The sequence below is a fragment of the Ooceraea biroi genome, chromosome 11 (genome assembly GCF_003672135.1).
Source record: "Ooceraea biroi isolate clonal line C1 chromosome 11, Obir_v5.4, whole genome shotgun sequence".
NCBI classification, from domain to species: domain Eukaryota; kingdom Metazoa; phylum Arthropoda; class Insecta; order Hymenoptera; family Formicidae; genus Ooceraea; species Ooceraea biroi.
The window spans coordinates 414,726-434,677 of NC_039516.1; the positions used below are offsets into that span (position 1 = coordinate 414,726).

The 19,952-nt window shown below is 32.0% G+C and overlaps 1 protein-coding gene and 1 non-coding gene across 9 annotated transcripts; both read right to left on the reverse strand.

Annotated features, from left to right (window-relative positions):
- Window positions 1-151: 151 nt before the first annotated feature.
- LOC105281504 (phosphoserine phosphatase) lies at window positions 152-6,749 on the reverse strand. Of its 8 annotated transcripts, XM_011342760.3 has the most exons (7): window positions 2,624-2,721; window positions 1,595-1,734; window positions 1,362-1,499; window positions 1,068-1,213; window positions 788-949; window positions 454-544; window positions 152-334 (listed from the first exon to the last, which is right to left on the reverse strand). In XM_011342760.3, exons 1-6 carry the CDS (start codon window positions 2,690-2,692, stop codon window positions 456-458), a joined length of 744 nt encoding a protein of 247 aa, XP_011341062.1. In that variant the 5' UTR covers window positions 2,693-2,721; the 3' UTR covers window positions 152-334; window positions 454-455. The 8 variants fall into 8 exon arrangements, with proteins under 8 accessions (XP_011341062.1, XP_011341061.1, XP_011341068.1 ...); XM_011342759.3 differs by having other exon boundaries at window positions 155-544; window positions 2,624-2,722; XM_011342766.3 differs by lacking the exons at window positions 152-334; window positions 2,624-2,721 and adding an exon at window positions 6,732-6,749 and having other exon boundaries at window positions 456-544.
- Window positions 6,750-12,029: 5,280 nt separating this feature from the next.
- On the reverse strand, window positions 12,030-13,281 carry LOC105281502. Its single transcript, XR_003407270.1, has 2 exons — window positions 13,131-13,281; window positions 12,030-12,524 (listed from the first exon to the last, which is right to left on the reverse strand). It is a non-coding gene; the product is annotated as an uncharacterized LOC105281502 (transcript).
- Between the last annotated feature and the right edge of the window lie 6,671 nt (window positions 13,282-19,952).

The window sequence follows — 19,952 nt, forward strand, 5'->3', positions numbered from 1 at the left end:
TTAAAGTTGTTTTAAAGTTAATTTCTATTAATCTTTGCATCACCTAACACGCTAGAAATTTAAGGCACAAGTGCATTTACAAAAATTGAGTCCCTTATTGTTCTGAAAATAAATGTAAGATAAAAATAAAAATGAAGAGAAAAATAATCAAGAGAGAAAATTCGTAAAAATATATTCTATATTCTGCATATTGCACGTACACATTAGTATGTATCGATAAACGCGCGTGTCTATTAAAGTGCGTAAATTTGTACACATAGTATTACAAAATTATAAATTTCTAGCTATTTTTTTCGCAGAATAAGGCAGCAGCACAGCAAGTGTTACCTGTCATCTATAAAGAAAAGAGAACTCGTCGATAAAAATGGACAAATCACATGATGATTTTGTGTGATATTTCAGTCCGGTACGCTCTATATTTAACAATAACAATTTATATTTGCTATTTCATACATTTATAAACTTTTTCTAAGATCATCAAAATTCGTGATGAACAATTTTGCCTGTGACTTTACGGTTTCTCTGGTCACGTTGCCTCCGAATCCTGCAAACATAAGTTCGTTTCGTGTGTGTGAAATATAATACTCAATACATTTTAAGTATTAAGGGGATCCTGGAGTCGTCTTTATTACCGACGAAGTGAATGACTCTTTTAATGGATCTTTTCATTTGTTGCGCAGAAAGAAAAATCTTTTTGCACTACATCAAGGACCTAATCTTGTGCTCTGTTTTACTCTTGGTCACGATTTCAATGAGTTTGCGAAAAGTTCTTAAATACTGTGCATACCTATAAACGCATCTGCTGGCGGTGAGGCTTCTAGATCCGTCGAACCATCACCCACATGTACAATAGTTTTGAATCGTCTTTCACTTTTAAGATGCTTTATTACCTTCCCTTTGCCACCACTCTTGCAGGTCGGCTGAGTTTCGTCAAATCCAGCATATTCCCCTTTCACATAAAATAAGATATAATAAGAATACACACATGCGAACGTACATATATATTTCATGCTACAGAAAAAGGAAAAAAAAAAAGATATTCCAGATTTATTAACGTACGTAATTACCTGTGAAATAAAATTTCAGTCTGTTGGCGTAAACGTTCTCAGGCGGAATATCGAGTTGTGCGGCGACCGGTGCGATGAGACAGTGAAACCCACCGGAGACAAGAAATACTTCCTTTCCATGAGCTTGCAAAGTCGATACTAATTCTCTGAAATATATTTCATAATATATTTCAACAATTGATTCGCGGAAAAAATCTTGAAAATATGGCCAATTAAAGGGATGGATGAGAGAGAGTCTACTGTATATGGATTTGTGTTTATTTGCTTTTGCATTTTGAGAAGTGAATGTCTTACTTGATACCATTAGTAAGTTTTGGACGGTGCGTGTTCAAGAATTCTTTCACTTGACTCAGACTTGGATTTATGATAGCCAATCTTGTGGACAAGGAGTCTTGAAACGTGATCATATCACCTTGCATGGCCAGCTGGGTCCTGAAAGATCATTGTAATTAATCAAACGTTTGTCTTTGCAATCCAGACTGCTTAAAAAAAACAGTAATTCAGATAAAATGTAGAAACATGTGTACAATTTAGCGATCTGTTCTCCACTTCCACAAAACTTTGCAAGCTCGTCGATGCCCTCCTCCGTTATGACAGTAGAGTCCACATCAAATGTCACAGCATCCGCGGTCCTCCATATGTTCATTATCTTGTCTGCATCTGCCATCTGAAGCATACATGTGATAACAAAATAAGAAATAATAAAATAAGAAAAATATGCAAAACCGTAAAAATTTTACGCGCTTCCTTTATCTTCCTTTGCGCAACAATTGTATGGAGCAACACACAGTTGCTCTATGTCCAGAAAAAAAATTGAAATCAAAATCACATGCTTGTGCGATAATAGATAACTGGTATAAAATGTTCACAATCTCGTAACGCGATCACCTCGGGCGTAATTCGCGCAACCTACGTCGAGCTGCATCGTACTTATCAGACACTGTCACGTGTGCTACAGATTGCAAAAATCGCAGATTGCCGACAATTGGTTGCGCGTGCGTGTCAATTACGATATGTTCTTCGAGTAGGATTTCCAGCGACCACGGGTCGACAAAACAACAGCGGTGAGCGGTTATCGCTCTTGCGTCACTTGGAAAACGACGTCGCGAGTGATTACGCGAGCACGAGGAAACACGTTCGTGGACGGACGTAGTAGTCCAGCTGATGTTCTGAAGCACTTTCTTTCCTTCTTTTTATTTGACAGGAAGAGGATAGAAAGTGTTCCGAAGAATTTAAAATCTTAACTGGACTACAGCCTACGTTTACGTAGAAAGCTGTTCTTTCGCTTGAATAAAGTGCACGGAGTGCAATAATGTACTCATATGCAATAAATATCTTGCTGAATTTTTAAAAGATCTTCAAAAATCGTCAGCCCTACCTCTTTAAAATTCGTCTAATTAATTCCGCTTATTAATATACGGGAATAATAATGATATAAATTAATTTTGCCAAAAGTCGAACAGGTGGACGCTCACTTGCCTTTTGATTTCTCAATTGCACGGAAAGTAAGAGGTGTGTAAAACCGGCAATGCGCGATCGCGAAGAGTGAGTAGTACCTTGCTAGCACTGCACGATGAACAACAGCGAACAGCGAACCAACGGCATGAACTAACTGCACGCGGCATCTCGAGAAAATAGAATTTACGCTCGTAGAAGAAGAAAGAGTGGGAGTCTCGCGGTACGCAAGTGTGGATTTATCGCGTGATCGATTTCGAAAGTACCGTTGTCACGTAATCGCGCGTAATTGTCAGCTAGTGCGAATCGAGCACAGTGCGTTCTCAAGCAGTTCAATGAGATACTTGTTTTCGTTTCTTTGCATTCTTCTTCATAATACGTTTATTTTTGGCAATAAAATCGCGATAACTAAACTATCCGATTGTCTAATTGTCTGGGATCATGTGATCATGTTTTTTAAATAACATTTGCAGAATTAATTGAACCGATTAAATTTTTCTTGTAGTACGTCAAAAACAATGTTTTTATTTACGAAGACAGTAAACGAAAAGAAAAGACAGAAAATATTGGATTGTGACGTTAAATTATTTCATTAAAATAAGCAACGGTACGGTTACAATCTTTCAGGAATTTTCTGACATTCTTTTGATTCCATGTGTGTTAAGAAATCAATTGGTAAATTGATAAGAAATCAATTGGAAAATCTGAGCAAGTTTTCCTTGGTTCCTCGGATCAACGAAGAGATGTCGTTCATTTAAATATTTGATGCACTCGGCAAAAAAAGGAACCGATGTTTGACAAAGGAAAAGAGTAAAAAAAAAGAAGAAGCGAGTAATTACAAGCGTGATCGAGTCAGAATTTGTTCATCCTTCGTACGAAGAAGACTTGTTCGTATTTTTCCGAAAACATTTTTCACCGCAACCAGCGATACGTTTATTTGAGTATTCACTACAACGGTTCCAAGTTTGTGGAATCGTGAAATCAAAATTAAAGACTTCTTCTGAAAATCAATCACGCGTTAATCCTGCAAATTCGAGTAATCTTCCTTCGCTGCCACGCAATCGTCTGACGATCAGACCTACGAATGTTGTCTCTATCCGGATACATTCGTACACGTGTACACGTCAATACTTATATTTTTTATTTACGATTTTATGTTAAGGGGTTACATACGTTCTCAACTTTCGAAAAATCGATTTTTCTTTTTCGACGGAAATCAAATCTTTAGAGTGTGTAGAATTATGAGCAAAAAGATTTAAAGCGATATTGCAATTATTAACGAAGATATGAGCAAAAATGAGCGCGCGCACGGTCGAAAATTTCGCCAAACAATAGAAAGTCAGGTGAAACGTTCAGGTAGAAACTCACAAATACATTTTCGTTACCGCTCGTTTTATTAGTGAGAGACCTTTTGAAGATTTTGCGCATATTTTCTGCGCATATTGGAGCTACAGAGGACACAATAAGAGTGTGAATGCAAAAATTTGGAAAATTGCTCCAAAAGTCACACTCGGAAGTCGCTCAAGTGTCTAAATAGCCACCAATATTGCTTCTGCTATAATGATGGTGCACAAATTTACATACAAATATTACAGCAGTTGGGATGTAGAATTGCTCACCAATTATACGATTACTGCGATAAAGAAGACGCCAATAGTTTGCGCAATGCGAGGATCGTAGCGGTACCTTTGACTATAGAACTATGGACTACCAGCCCCCCACTTTCTCCATTCATTAGCAATGCTACAAGTGTATCCAACATCTTCACGATATAAGCTCCGCCCCATCGACCAAAGACCGGGAAATTTGAATATGATTTAACTTACAATTGTTATAATCAAAGTATTTGTGTTATTCCGTGTATAGACCAAATGAGGAAAAATAAAAATTGTAAATAATATAAGTAATATAATTGTATATAATATAAATGTAAGGAAAAATTGTGGAGTAATAAAATAATGCAACACACACACGTATATAAAAAGTCATGTATTTAAAACAAAATAAAATGCAACATAAAGTATCAGCAAAACATAACTTATTGCATATAAAGTATTGTTATAAAAATGAAATATGCTTATTAAAGATTCATAAATAACATTTAAATATTATTTATAACTATAAATAATATGAATAAATATAAGAACATAATATAAAGAACATATAATGTCCTAATGTCAGATAAGAAATATAAGGAAACATAAAAGGAACTATGTAAGTAATATTAATTACTTATATAAAAATAATTATTGACCTTTAAAAAGAATATTTTTAGTTAAATCATGTCTAATAAACACGTTGTGTTCTTTTAAAGTTATCTGTTTACCATAATAATATAATTTAATTTTAAAAAATAACTTGAGAATTGATTTTATTATCATAAATTTATGGTTTTCCATAATATTAACTGTTTCCATAAATTCTATATGAAAATCGAAATTTTGAAATATCACAGATGTATTTATAGTTCTGAAAGTATTTGCAATCAGTCTTTGATATGTATTTAAGTTATTTAATGTATTATTTATTCTAAACATATTAAAAACTTTTTCTGCAACATTTATTACAATATATGTGTCTTTTCGAGGGTATCTTAAAAATCCAAAAGTTTTTCGAGCAATAAATGTCGATGTCATCTCCTCGCAATTATTAAGTAAATTATAACAAACTTTACATTTTAAGGAATCTAAAATCTGTCTTTCAACATATCCTGCTATATATATGATTGCATCGTTATTAGCAACATTATTTTGTGAAAGTGGTAAATCATCAATAGTCAAAATATCTTCATCTCCTTGAGTTCCTTCATCTTCTTTTTCCGCATTTATATTTGATTTTTGTCTTGACGAAACATTTAGAATAGAAGTATTATCTAACGAAATACAATTTCCTTGTGATGATGATTGCACTTCAGTGTGATGTAAAAGGCGTTCATACCTTAAGCCATAAATTGTTTTACATTGGGATTATTGTTATATCCCCCCATCGCTGGAATACATGAAAAAAACATTTCCAGGTGGTCTTGTGATAACTTATAAGTTAATATATATATTTCATGTATCCTTTTGTTATGTAATCAGAATATATCACTTTTAAATTCTTCATATCTATAATAAAATCGAGAAAACCGGTTTTTGATTTTGTTTGTATCACCGGTTTTTCATTAATGTTCAATTTAGGGGAGACCAGGGACAAACGTAACATTTTGCTTATTTGTGTTGATATTTTCGATTTTCTTGTTTATTTATAAACTTTTTCTATCATAAGATTAATGCATTCTTTACTTATTATTTGGTATGGATAAAACTTATACACATTATACAATTACGTGGAAAAATCGAATTTTATAAAAATCGAGATTTGTTACGATTGTCCCTACCCCTAGGGCTGGTTGTAACAGGGCTGAAGGTTGATTTTAACAAGATAAAATAAAATTAAAACAAACATATGATCAATGTAGTGAAACGTTTTATTCCTTATAAACTTTTTTCAAATAATTCTGGACAATTATTTTAAACATAAATAATGAAACATAAAATTATAAAAACAAAATTATGCGAACATAAAATTATTCAATCATAAAATAAACATATAATAAACAAAAATGTTTAATATCATAAGGAACTTCTCTTTTATAACACAACATAAACTATTCTTATAAATTAAGGTTATGCAATTATTTATATCTGAAGAAAATGAACTAAAAAAGTGAAAAATCATAAATTTCTGGAATTAATATTCATATAGGTAAACAAAAAAAGATAACAAAAAATAAAAAAGGTATGAAATACTTCGATATCTGTTACAAAATTGAAAAAAGTCACTCATTGTCAGAAAGACAATTATGGCAAACATAACTGAATTTATTGTTAGTGCTAAGCCCCTATCTGTTTTTCTTTTTCATATATTCGGCATTCTAAAATAATAATAAGAACGTTTTTGTAAGAGAAATATATATATAAATGAATAGAAATCAACACCAATAACAATTATTGTTTTCGGGACATAAGTAACAGACTGTTATTTTTGTCCCGACTTAGATTTTTGCCACAATTGATCAAATATTTAATGTTATAAAATAAACTAACCTCAAAATATGCATCAAACTATTTAAAGGAATAGCGACTCATTTATAATATACAATAAATAAAGGGGTAAACTAAATTTCCAATGCAATATTAAGAAATTAAGAAAACACAAAATACTTACTTTGACCGTGTGTTTATGGCATCGATGCAACAGACACAGAACCTCTCATGAAAGAGCTTCGAGCGCTACTGAGGTGAGAGGGACGTTCAAAAGACGTTGTATAACCGTGGATAGATTCGTACATGAATGTTTTTTTTTTAGTAATCGCGTTTGTTACATTTGTCCCGTGTTACTTTTATCCCTGGTCTCCCCTAATTGACGACAAATATTCAATAGATTCATCAAAAAATGTAAATACTTCTTTCATATTACTTTCTGGCAATGGCTTCTTAAATTTATTAGAATATAAACTTCTGGAATTTAGACAGTCAAAAGTATTATTAATTATACGACAACATTTTGCTGTGGCAATGCATCCAGAAAACTCTGAATGACCATTATTATGCAATTGTTCTAAAGCCACAGCACACTTTCGCTTAAGGTTTGTGCAGCTAATTTTACGTTCATTTTATTTTTGTATTTAGTTGTCTTGCACCCTTTAACATAACAATACACCACCATTGTTTATTGTACTACTTCTATTATATTTTCTTGTAAGTTTAACAATGTTGATCTAAACTTAACACTTTCCGCAGCAATCGCTATATGTCATACATTTTAGTTCCTAAACGCCTCACTTGGTCGATGGCGGCGCAACACATCTTGGATACCAACCTGAAGTTGGCTACTGGCAGTCCATATTTCTACAGGGTATCTGGTAATCTCCGTGCAACCGATTAATGGCATATAGTTCAGGCCTAACTGAGTCGAAAAGTCCTCTACCATTTTGCAATTTGCGCAACAGTTAACGAGTTATTAATTGTTAAAAATCGCTGTATTAGTCCGGCCTACCGCCGAATGCAAGCGCGCGGCGAGATGCGACCGCCTAGCGATCGAAGTTGCTAGGCGCGAGAATTGTTTATTACAAATGGCATGCCTAGCCATTGCCACTGCGATCGCTAGGCGGTCGTATCTCGCCGCACGCTTGCATTCGGCGGTAGGTCGGACTAATACAGAGATTTTTAACAATTAATAACTCGTTAACTATTGCGCAAATTGCAAAATGGTAAAGGACTTTTCGACTCAGTTAGGCCTGAACTATATGCCATTAATCGGTTGCACGGAGATTATCAGACACCCTGTATAGTCAAAGAGCGGTACAAGTAATAATAAAAGAGACTCGCACTGCTCGTAGATTATATAAAAATGTTGCAAATAAGCGAATTAAGGCGCAGGAAAGTCCACAGTATGCTGCAGAAATGGCAAATTAAGTGTAAACTAAAAAATTAGTACATTTCTTCCTTCTTGAAACTTCAAACGCGTTTTTTCCGAAACTACATTTTTCAACACGGGCAGCATGATAACTTGAACAATTTTCAACATTTTTGGATAAAATTTGCGCTCATCTACGCAGAATTACATTGTCTATCGTCCATCGAGCCATTTTTTTTATTTTAATTTTTAATATTGTTGCACTACGTTTAAAGGTGTAAATTTTAGACGAAAAATGAAATTTTTTTCAAAATGGTCTCATTTTCTTATTTTTCAAAAATTCAAAAATTTGGCTCGATGGACCTTAGCGACAACATCATTTTACAAGACACCAGTTGAAGTTTTACGATATCGTGTTTCTATAGGAAGTTATTAGGATGCTGCCCATGGAGCCCGGGTTTTTATGAAAGGATTTACGCGGCTGCAAATTACGGGGCCTATATATACCACAAATAAATTTTAAAAATATTTTTATATAAAATAAATATCAAGGAACAACACGGAATTATTTTTTAAATTTATTTTACTCCCTTCCTGAAAAAAATTCTCAAAGTACGTCAAATTTTTGGCGCCGAGAACGTATGTAACCCCTTAAGTAACGTCTCTCGCTAGTTTGTTATAAGATCCTGATGATGACTGACAAGAGAACATCGCGAAGTGGAAAATTCTGATTTTGGTGAAACTTTATACACATGTAAGGCGAGTTAATAGATGAATTTAGAAATTATCCGTTGCGGCCCAAAAACGGTTTTAAGGGGTGAAACCACTCTTCAAACGTAAGACGGCTTGTTTCTTTTTCTCGATATATCTTGGAAAATATTCGAAATATCGAAAAATGTTTTATATAAAAGTTTCATGGTAAAACTACTTCTATTTAACCACATTAATAAATTATTTTTTATAATTTCAAAATAGTTTAAGCCGCCAGGAAAGTAAATGAATAAAATATAAGTTATTCGACCAAACTGGCAATTTTAATGTGAAACACACAATGTTTCGGCCGGATTGTGAACGCTAGCAATGATCGTGTAAATGTGATTTTTTGAAGTTAAATGTGTACTGACGTGGTATCGTGGAGAGATCTGTGAGTCTTTGTGCGTTGTTCTAAGTCTTTTTCTAACAAAATCGACTTATTTGTATTACACTTGAAGAGGGCTGGAAACCCGGCCGAAACGTTGTGTGTTTCACATTAAAATTGCCAGTTTGGTCGAATAACTTATATTTTATTTATTTTTTATAATTTTTTTCAAAATTTTTTGAAAAAATTTTTGAAAAAATTTTTACAAATTATGTTTAAAAAAAATTTAGGAAAAAGTCCACCAAGCACCAGTAGCTTCAATATAATCTCCGTTTATTATTGACCAGATTGGCAAATACAGATGTAACAATCTCAGGACGTTTCGACCTAAAGTTTTAAGGTCCTTATATCAAGTGATAAATAGTCACTCTCTGAAAGAAATTGTAATTAGGAAAGTTTAGAAAAAGGTAATAGATTAAGTTATTGTTATTTAAAATTACTGATACAAAAATTATTAAACTAACGAATTTAAAACTTAAAGCTGTACCTACGGAAAAGATCTCTATTGGTGCGAATATATATAAAATTATTAGTGGAATTTTTCATCAAAGTGAAAGTACAATTGACGGACAGTATACAAACATAGTACGTGCTAAAGGTACCGAATGGTAATTAATAAATGATTCAAAAGTGCTAAAGTGCAAATTCAGCCAATCAAGATAAAGAGCTGCCTCATCTTGATTGGCTGAATTGCGATCCGCAATCTCAATCCGATCCGTGTTCGCAATGCGTTGTGTGACACGAGCTTTAAAGTTATAATCGTTAATTTATTTTAATAAATTTTTAAATCGGTAATTGGATAATCGTTGCAGTGAACAGAGTGATTGTTCAACAGACGTCGATTTATCTTCTATGGTTTCGCGACGTCGCAAATATCGTCGGCTCTGTCGTGCATTGCAAATTCTAAAATGCGGTCAATTATTGCGACGTCAAAGTATAATATTTTGTCACGTGCAAAATTTCATCATCGTTAGCAATACCTGTCTGCTAAATATTCAATAAAATAAGCTGTTTCTCGCTAAACGAGAATGATTCTTGGATCATCCTAATCTTCCACTGCTTTTCAGAAATCACCGAGTCAGCGGCAACAGCGAGGCCGATTAATCGCGGGATTGGGTCTTTTCTTTAAATCAAAATTGTGTTTGCTCGAATACCATTATATAATTATTTTAGTGACTCACTTTATTAGAACACTGTACATAAAAGGAACAAAATGTGCGGTATAAATGTACAATTAGAAAAAACAAACGTAAGATGAGATATAACAGACATAATATAATAACAATAACATTATTAATACTAAACATTAGTGAAACTACCTAGAAGAATGTATTATAAATATAAATTTAACGTTCAAAATTACACACATTGAAACTTTCTAATAAATAAATTTGTTAAACACCATCAAATTGAAGTATACATCAAGGAAATACGTGCTAAAATATTTATAATATAACTGCATAAACACATGGCTTTATCTCTCATTGACACATTTAATCACTTACAATTAGATCTATTATAGATGTCTATATAGATGTATCTGAAGAAGCCTGGATTTTTGGTACGCGATTTGACGCAAACGTCTGTTGATAACACCATTAAGAGTTCCACAAAGTTTTGTTCCCTTTAATTTACAACCCAGAAGATTGCTTATCTAAACAGATTGTAACATCATGTAAATAAAAATTATAAAAATATAGCAATAACAAGTAACAAATGTAAACTATAAATATGGAACAAATGTTGTAATACAGCTAAATACAATTGTGTCATAACTACTATTTTTAGTACAACTATACTTATTGTTAGATATTATTTCTGCGATGCGTGTATATGTATAATATATGTATTACGGGTAGAAACACAAAGAAAGCAGGTTATCAGCCAGCGCCGATCGATACCGATCGGTATTAAGGGAGTACGCTACCTTGACAGGTTCAAAAAAAGGAAAATTTTTTGCTTTATTTTAATGTTTGAAGTGTCTGAAATGTTAGGCCAAAAGGATTTTTCAAAATACGAAGTATTTAAAGTTACAGCACTTTGAAGAGTCGCGCATCCGCGCAGGTAGAAAGCCGTGTAGCGGAAGAGCCTGTTTCTCGTTGCCCGAATTAATTCTTTTATGCTTTATGGCTTGAAATCAATATGAAAATTATATTATCATCAAGGATCCCTTTATGGCCCAGGAATAGCTGACTAAAAGTAAATTTAAAAAAAATTAGTTTTATTTATCCATAACTTTATTTGAAACTTTAAACGCGTTTTTCTCGAAATCACATTTTTTGACCTTGCCACCAACAGAACTTTGGCGCTGTTCATTCGATTGACTTGAACTTTTGAGGAATCATAGACAACAATATTCTCTTTCGCGTATCGTAGCCAATTTTTGATATGTTTATTTACAACAATTTTAAGAAAGTGTAAAGTCACTTTTGATATAGAAAAAAACTAATGCTCAATTTTCAAAGTATCGCCATTTTTTTTAAAACAAAAATTTTAAAAACGGCTACGCTGAAGACAATCTACTTTTAAACAAAATTCACAAAACCGGATCTATTTTTTACGTTTCATGTCCATTTGGTGCTGGTGGCAAGCGGACTGTGCCACGCGCTGCACGCTCAGTAATCGTAATAAATATCTCATTATTATTATTATATTTGTATCAGAGTGACGTGTTTAATAAAAGTTTAAAACAGTTATTAATCCCCAAAAACAGTTATTTGATTCTATTTATTTAGTCTCTGAGAAATATCAAATTTTACCCATTTTTTGAGGCTGTCAAGGTGGCGTACCCCCTTAAGAATACAATACATTCGGACAAGTCCTAATCTGTTTTTATTATGTACGGTCTCATATGATAAAACGTACGTATTCTTAATACCGATCAGTGCTGATCGGCGCTGGTTGCAAACCTGCATTCTTTGTGTTTCTACCTCAATAAATAAAGCTAATAACAAAGCAATCATATCAAAGTGTCAGCAAATTTAAACATAAGAATACCGTCATAAAAATTACCTGTTGAACTTCTACTTCAGAATATAAGTGATTTATAATAACAACTAATAATTTGATTTTATCAGAAAGTGAAGCACTGCAAAAGGAAACGAATTAATAGAGTTATAATTAAACTAAACTGCTAAAGAAACTTGCCATAATTTTGAAACAGAAATTTATAAAAACAAGTTTATTACTTGTGCTCTTTCATAATTTCTATGGTGCCGTTTATATGTTTCACTGCATAATCTACAAAGATGGCATAAGAGAAAAGAGTGGGATATCTGTCTTTCTCTTTAAGAGATGCAGAATAGAAAATGTCGATTATACAATGGGGTATTTCAGCGCATGAAATATAATTAAAAATTTTAGAATGCTTTATGTTTAATAATTCTTTCAATTTCAGCAAAACACTTTCATTCGCTTTTATCGCACCTTTACAGTACGTCCATTCTCTCCATTCCAGCGAAAGTCTATAACATCCAAAAAATAAATAAACTTCAATAACAAAGTTCTTATTATCAAGTAGATAAGTGAAATAAATTAAAATCGACAAAGCTGATTCTTATTATCATAAACGGTACAATGAATTATTAACAGAATTTGCAAAATTAAAAAGTCTCTTGACAAACTACTACGAAAGAAAGGATAGTACAACTGCATATATAATAGTAATGCCTACAAGATAGCAGTGCGTACATTTAATTAAAAAAATCATTCTGACTCAATGAAAAACTAAACATTGTAATGTATTTTAAAGCAGATTGAGAGCGAAAACCAATGAGTATATTTAGGTATCCCATTTAGTTTGTCCTGATAATAAGTTATATTGTACTATTTTTAAATTTTATATACTAATACGTAATAATATATAATAATAGAAACAAAATTTAATGTAACTGCCATTAGTAATAATCTGTAGGTAGACAAGTTTGCACAAGCTTATTACAAACGCGATTTAACAAGCAATTAAGTGCTTTTCTCGAAAAGCAAAAATTCTGCATTTCCGACTACTACTTTCTCGACCTTCATGTATTGTACAAATATCACCACAGAAAGAATGTAATTGCAGAAATTACTTGGGATTTGTAGGATCTTCTAGGTGTTCCTTCAATCTATCAGTAGCAATTTGCTGACAGTGTGTATCACCAAAGATACATGCCCATTTTACAGCTTCTTGGCGCAACCATTTAGTGAGATCATCTTCATTGACTTTTTCCTTGTATGATAATGTAGAGAGCAAATGTTTCAAGATAAAGCACATATCAAACTATAAAAGTTATTAAAAATTATGTGACCATCATATAAATGTTTTGTTGTTTATAAAGTAAATATGAAAAGTTATTAATCCTTTAATATTGCAATAAACAATATATATCTCCAAAATTGTTTAATTTGTTTAATTGAATTGAACATGCCATACAGCATACGCGCTTGCATTTGTAACACATACATCCTACATCATTTATAATTTTGCGACATGTCTTATCAATAAACATGTGTTACATATTACATTATACATTACATATTACATATGTATGTAATATATAAAACGGTAATCTTACCACATTTTCTGCATTGTTATTTTTATTTTTACTGTATACATTTCAATATTCTTTTGGTATTAGTTGTTTATGTCAAATCCAAATACTATAATGACATTTTTTACACTATGCAACATATAACATACTCCTTAACAACTTTTGCTTAATTTATGTCTATCTAACCTTTAGAAATGCGCTGTCTTCAAATGGTAAGAAATACGATAGATCTATAAAAATTTGGAACATAGGATACCATGCAACGTAATCCCTCTCTCGACTTAAATACTCTGTGAGTTTCACAAACTGGCTGTATGAAGCTTTTCCTCTCATCAAGAAATAATATGTATCATCAATGAGTTGAGCGCGGTTAAGAACATGAATCTTCTCATATTTTTCATACAGTAGATAGTCTGTAATTAATTCCAAGCTCCTGTTATCGTACCTTACACGATAGTATCTTATTGCATAATAAATAATATTAAATGATGCCGTCAATGCGATTCATAGTTAAAAAAATAACTATGCATGATGTAATCTACATCATTTGTGTGAATATTGAAATCATATAAAACTGTAAATAGGATATAAAATAAATAATCTGTATATCAATTTAACGCACCCGTTTGTTGTAAGTTTAGTATGATCCACCCATTATTATCAGTAAGTTGGACAGATATTCCATTGCTATTCTTTGGAGTTATCCAATCATGAGGGACTGTGTTATTGAAATCTAACTCTTCCCATGTAGTGAAAGTGATAGGTACACAGTGACGTAGCGCTTTGCCTTCATTATCGTTGTAAACTAAGAAGTTTACATACTTCAGAATGAAGTATGAACAGCTTGCTTGCATTTCGATGAACATGTACAATAGGATAATTATTTGTTGTTATCCAGGTCTCCATTATATCTTTTATGGTATAGTTACATAATTCTGGATTACGGAGTATGTCCAATATTCCACATGACATGTGAATTTGCATCATATCCCATAAATAAGTAGGATTCAGAGATTCATAGTAGCTAAATGTATAAATGTATAGTTTCAGATAATTAAAACTATAAGTTATATATAAAGTTACACTCATCAGTTATAGTAAAAGTTACAAATATAATTTTCATTACACACTCTAATATATTCAATCATTCTATATAACAAGGAAAAATAATTTGTAATTGCATATAAGAGTAAAACCAACTTAAATGTAGCCATAAAAAACGTTATTTTGTATGAAATTTTATATTTGATATTGCAGCTTACATTGTTCGTACTCAAATAATAATGAGACATCACAGTCACACGAAAACTATACCGTATTATTGTATTTATTTTGTCGCAAACTACGTTATCTTAATACTGTATTTCAGAATGTTACTCACTACGTAGTCAAAAATTCCTGAATAATCTCTTGAAACATGTTGCCCATAATATGTCGTACCATGCGGAATATGACAGGTGCTGTAAGTGTATATGTAAAGAAGAGAAGTAAATAAAAAGAAGTACATTTAAAATACATTGTCATGTATATTGTTTTATATATTAATCTCTCTTAGATGAATTAATCTTTTTTAAGAAATATATAATCTATTCAAAATAATAAATATAAGAGCATGAGACTGTGCTGTTAAATATATTATATTGAGCCAGTGTTGGTCGATAAAGAGAGTGTTTATTATACATATAATATACATCTTTTATATATATTGCATTTTCCCCTTCGATTTGTTCTCATATTTTGCAAACCAATTACATAAGGCATAAGGCATGTAATGTACGATACAGTAAACTTTGGTTACAAATAACTTATCGCTTTCTCTATATTAATTGGAATTAAATAATTACAGATTACCGTTTTCTTATTCTTATTCTGACTTACCTTTGACATAAAGTGGAAAAGAGAAAAGTGATTTAATCTCGGATGATGTCTGGACTTCATATGAAAGAGGCTCCATGAAATTTGTGTCAAGACGAAAACAGTCTTGCTGAACTTGAACCACAAACAAATCCCGCAATCGCCATTCCGAAAAAATCTATAAAAGAGAAACTTTATTTGTCTGAATGAATGAACCGAAAAAATATTTGTATTATGCTCTAGCGTAGGGCGCAAGATTTGGGGGGGGGGGGGGCGCAAAATTTGGAGAAACGCAAAATTTTTTTCGCGGGGCGCACACGTACGCAATGATACAAGGTTTAGGCCGATAGCCCACGATGCCATTGGTGGAGGTGGCACACACCAAATGAGAATCGCTTAAAAATATATAAAGATTTAAAAATATGAAAAAAGCGGAACCATTATCCTGCTACGTCCTCATCGGGATTCTGCGTAGCGCTAAAAGCAGGAATTTTTTATTTTTGTTTGCAGTTTTGCGCTAGGGCGCGAGTGAATTCCAGCGTAGGGGTGCCTAAGACTGTCGTAACGGCTCCGTGTATTAATAGTGAAAAATCATCTGGTCGTAAGAATAACTTCTTCTATTATATATTTCATAATATACAATAGTATTATATTATTGAAGTTTGCGTTAATAATGAAGAAGAACCTCATTTAGAATTTCCATATGAAGAAGAGCAGCAAGACCTTCAGTCAACCATAGGTGTGACCACCACGACGGTGAGATTGCATTATCTATCACCTGATGTATCATTGCACGCGCTACTATGCGTGCAATTTCTCTTTTCTGAGCATTGCTATCCGTTTCTTCAATAATAAAAAAGAAGTGATTCTCTATAATATAATATTTAATATATTATTATGTATTATAGATTATATATTACTATATAAATATGTATGAATTATATGAACGTATTAGAATTTAGTAATGTTATATAAAAAGTCAAATGGTCTTTGAATATAAAAGTTTATCAGCAATGAGAAATGAAAATGCCCACGTATTTTATAATTCATGTCGTACTGTGGTACAATTGTAATTTATATATTTTTTCTCATTCTAGAAATGTTAATAAATTTTTATTATTAAAATACAAAAATAATAAAGATCTTCTTATCATCCACATACTTATAAATTATGAGCTTCTGTTTCCCGATGACATCAAATGGAATAGTCGGAAGTGCATATTGATTTATAAACGTGACTCTTTTAGGAATTTTCCTGTACCACATAGTTTTGAAGCTTAAGAGTCACGTTTCCTGCAAATTCCATATATTTTCCCATGTTAGGTCTACCCGATATCATACTAAATACATTTGCTGGTTCATCGGTATTGGATATATCATATGATACATATGAATAAGTGAGAGGTAGAAGCTTTAAATCAGTTATCACAAATATCATTTGGTAAGTAGATATAGGATTTCCAGTGACAAAAGTTGTCCAGATCCAGTTTTGTATATAATCATCGTGTGCATGTGTTTTGGATGCATACGTATCTGGCCAGATCTTATATCCGTGAGGATGTCTGAATCTCATTCGAAATGTTGCTTTAAATTCCGGCTCGTCCCAACACGGAAACAATTGTCGAGCTTCAGTAGATTGAATATTTATTGCCAATAATGTATTCCTATTTTAAGGACATTTCTAATATAATTTACATTGTCCAAATAATGTTTTGAAACGTGTTATTACAGATAAATGATTTTGTGGAACTGTGTCTAATGTTTAACATATTAATGTTATTTCAAACATTAGATAGGCTCTCAAAATTAGTCATTACTCTATAACACGTGTAATAACGTAATAATTGTTATTGTATATTAATGCGTACTTTACATTAATGAATATTAAGGTATTATATTTTAATAAGATGAGTACTTATAATGTTAACTCACGGTCGTTTTGCTCCAGCTTCGAATAAATGTTTAATAAAATAACCTTCTTTTATGCCAGTACTGATATTTGTCTCATATGAGATGGACAGGGAGTAATTTCCAGGAGATAGCTGCTGATTGAAATAGAGGTTTAGAATGTTCTACTCCCTGGAGTATCCGAAAGTCTGTGGAGTATATTCGTCAGTTATAGGTTTATGTGCGTTATCATTCTTCATAATCAATTTTATTATATTATAATCAATCAGCTGTCTTTTCGGTTCGGGACTGTGTAATCTTATATTTGACGTTGCTTTGAAAATTTCAATATCAATTTCGCATTCGCCACGTAAAGTGTCCAACAATTTAGAAAATTCTATGTTGATATTATAGTGCCATGGCTGTACATCTTTTGGTAAACGATAACCAAGTTCTTTATGTGTTTTAATTTCGATAGACCGATGTTCCGCTTGTATACATGGTATCACAGTAGTGAACATTATACAACTTATAAATAGTTGTAGGAATGGGATGCGAAATTTTCTTTCAAATATCTGTAACAACGTTTCGTCATCCGAAAAAATTAAATGATTATAAAATATCGTGTACATACATAAAAAAACGTTATTTTCTTTCTCTAAGTTTTCTTTTTCAATAATAAATCGTATTATTAATAATGTTAAAATCGTTTTACAAGATTTGCAAAAGTTTATTCATTTTGCATGTCACATCTGATAGCGAGGCAAATTTAAGCACAATATATGATAACAATTCGCGACAAATAAATAAAATACCATTTATTTTTCATATCAAAACATTGTGCTCTTCTACGTCCTTCCGGTCTCTAACGTACATTGTTTGCTCTTTATCACTATATCTTGTTTTATCTTTGAGAATGAATAAATGAGAATAAATATATATTAACTATTTCTGATGACTTACCGGCATTTTGAAGTGTACGGATTTTATAATGTATAAAGTATAAAGAAATTCGTACAATCACTAGTTATTACCGTTAACAGCTCTTTATTCTAAAACATATCACTACACTATCATCGTGAATAGATCATCTTACCACGGCCAAGGACAATCTGATATGACACAAGAAGTGGAAATAATATATAAACATGTGTATGGTTCACACATATAAGAGTTCCATCAGCATGCGTAGAGAATACAAACATAGAAGCAATTCAGTTTGAGGATTTGTAATTTGAAATAATACTTGGCGTGCCCGGGTCGCATTGAACATGTATTTTTCTAAATTTGTACTGCCTTGAGTATTTTCACTAATGACTCGTAAATCTTTGTATTTTATAATATTAAAACAAATACGTTTACAGTTTTGCACATTAGCGAAGTGATTATAAATATCCCTTTTCATTACTCACTCAATACAAATAATTTACACATATAGAGATTTACACATAGAGATTTATACAAATTATAGGTAAGACGTACGTTTTAATGTGACCCGGGCACGCCAAGTATTATTTCAAATTACAAATCCTCAAACTGAATTGCTTCTAGGTACTTGGCTAGTTAACTATGGATTTCATCATATTTAGTTTTGTTTTTTTATGTACTTGGCGTATTTTTTTACCTTTGTAAGGTTTTTTTAGAGGTTTTTATATCTCGAAAGTATTATCCAGCAAAAATCTAGCATTATCTAAGTCTGCATTTTGCCAACAGAGCTTGCGGCATAATAGATTGGCACAGAAACCGAACGGGATTTGTTGTATTAGGTATATGCAAAAGGTTTAGCCCTTTATTCTGTAAGAAAAAGTTTGCTCTATAAACTTAATAACTCTTTAGCTTTTTAGCTTTTTCTTTTTTTCGCTCGTCGCTCTTTCTCTTTTGCTTTACAGTGCTATGTAGCATATAGAGATACAGCGTTACAGAGCATTTTTACAGAATATACCCCTTAGTCTTTTTTTACAGCGCTCTGGTATTATTATTTAAACTTCAAATACATTTTCGTGTTTTTACATTTTTGAATTACGTCATGATTTAATTTTTAGAAAGCCGATAACGCCATTATAATGGCGCTGAACAAACTTGGAGATTTTATGATAACTGAATTATATTGCATATATTATGCACCTAAAAAGCGAAAACGCGCAAAAAATGATTAAATCTTTTGCATATTGTATACTTACTCTTTATATTCTATATATAAACGGCAGATCCTACTTGATTGTTGCTGTCAATGCTGAGATCTAATTCTGTTATCAAATCTTGTTAGATTTCATTAGCATTCTACCAAAATAATTTGTAGTAGGTATAGCAGATGCTTCATGCACAAAGAGCGCATATTGTTTCCTTAAATTCTACGCTTACTGCATACTTACATTTAATGGCACATGAAACAAACAAAACAAAAATAATTTTTCTAGGATTTTATTAGTAACACAACGCAAGAAAAATGATCTGAATATTTAATTATTCGTACTTTTGTCACTATTCGGTTAAAGATCAATACAATTTAACGTAAAACGTTTAGAATAATATATCTTTTCGATTTCTGTTTCCAAATACGACTGTAGATTCAAACTGTACACAGCTGTTGTAAACTTGTGTCTTAACTTATATACATAA

Bases quoted from the DNA above. Each gene is read 5' to 3' on its own strand.
- LOC105281504 (XM_011342760.3), bottom strand. From the start codon at position 2,692: ATGCCGCGTGCAGTTAGTTCATGCCGTTGGTTCGCTGTTCGCTGTTGT. The intron at 1,735-2,623 runs GTACTACTCACT...TGTATGCTTCAG, and splicing joins CATCGTGCAGTGCTAGCAAG to ATGGCAGATGCAGACAAGAT. The intron at 1,500-1,594 runs GTACACATGTTT...ATGATCTTTCAG, and splicing joins GGAGAACAGATCGCTAAATT to GACCCAGCTGGCCATGCAAG.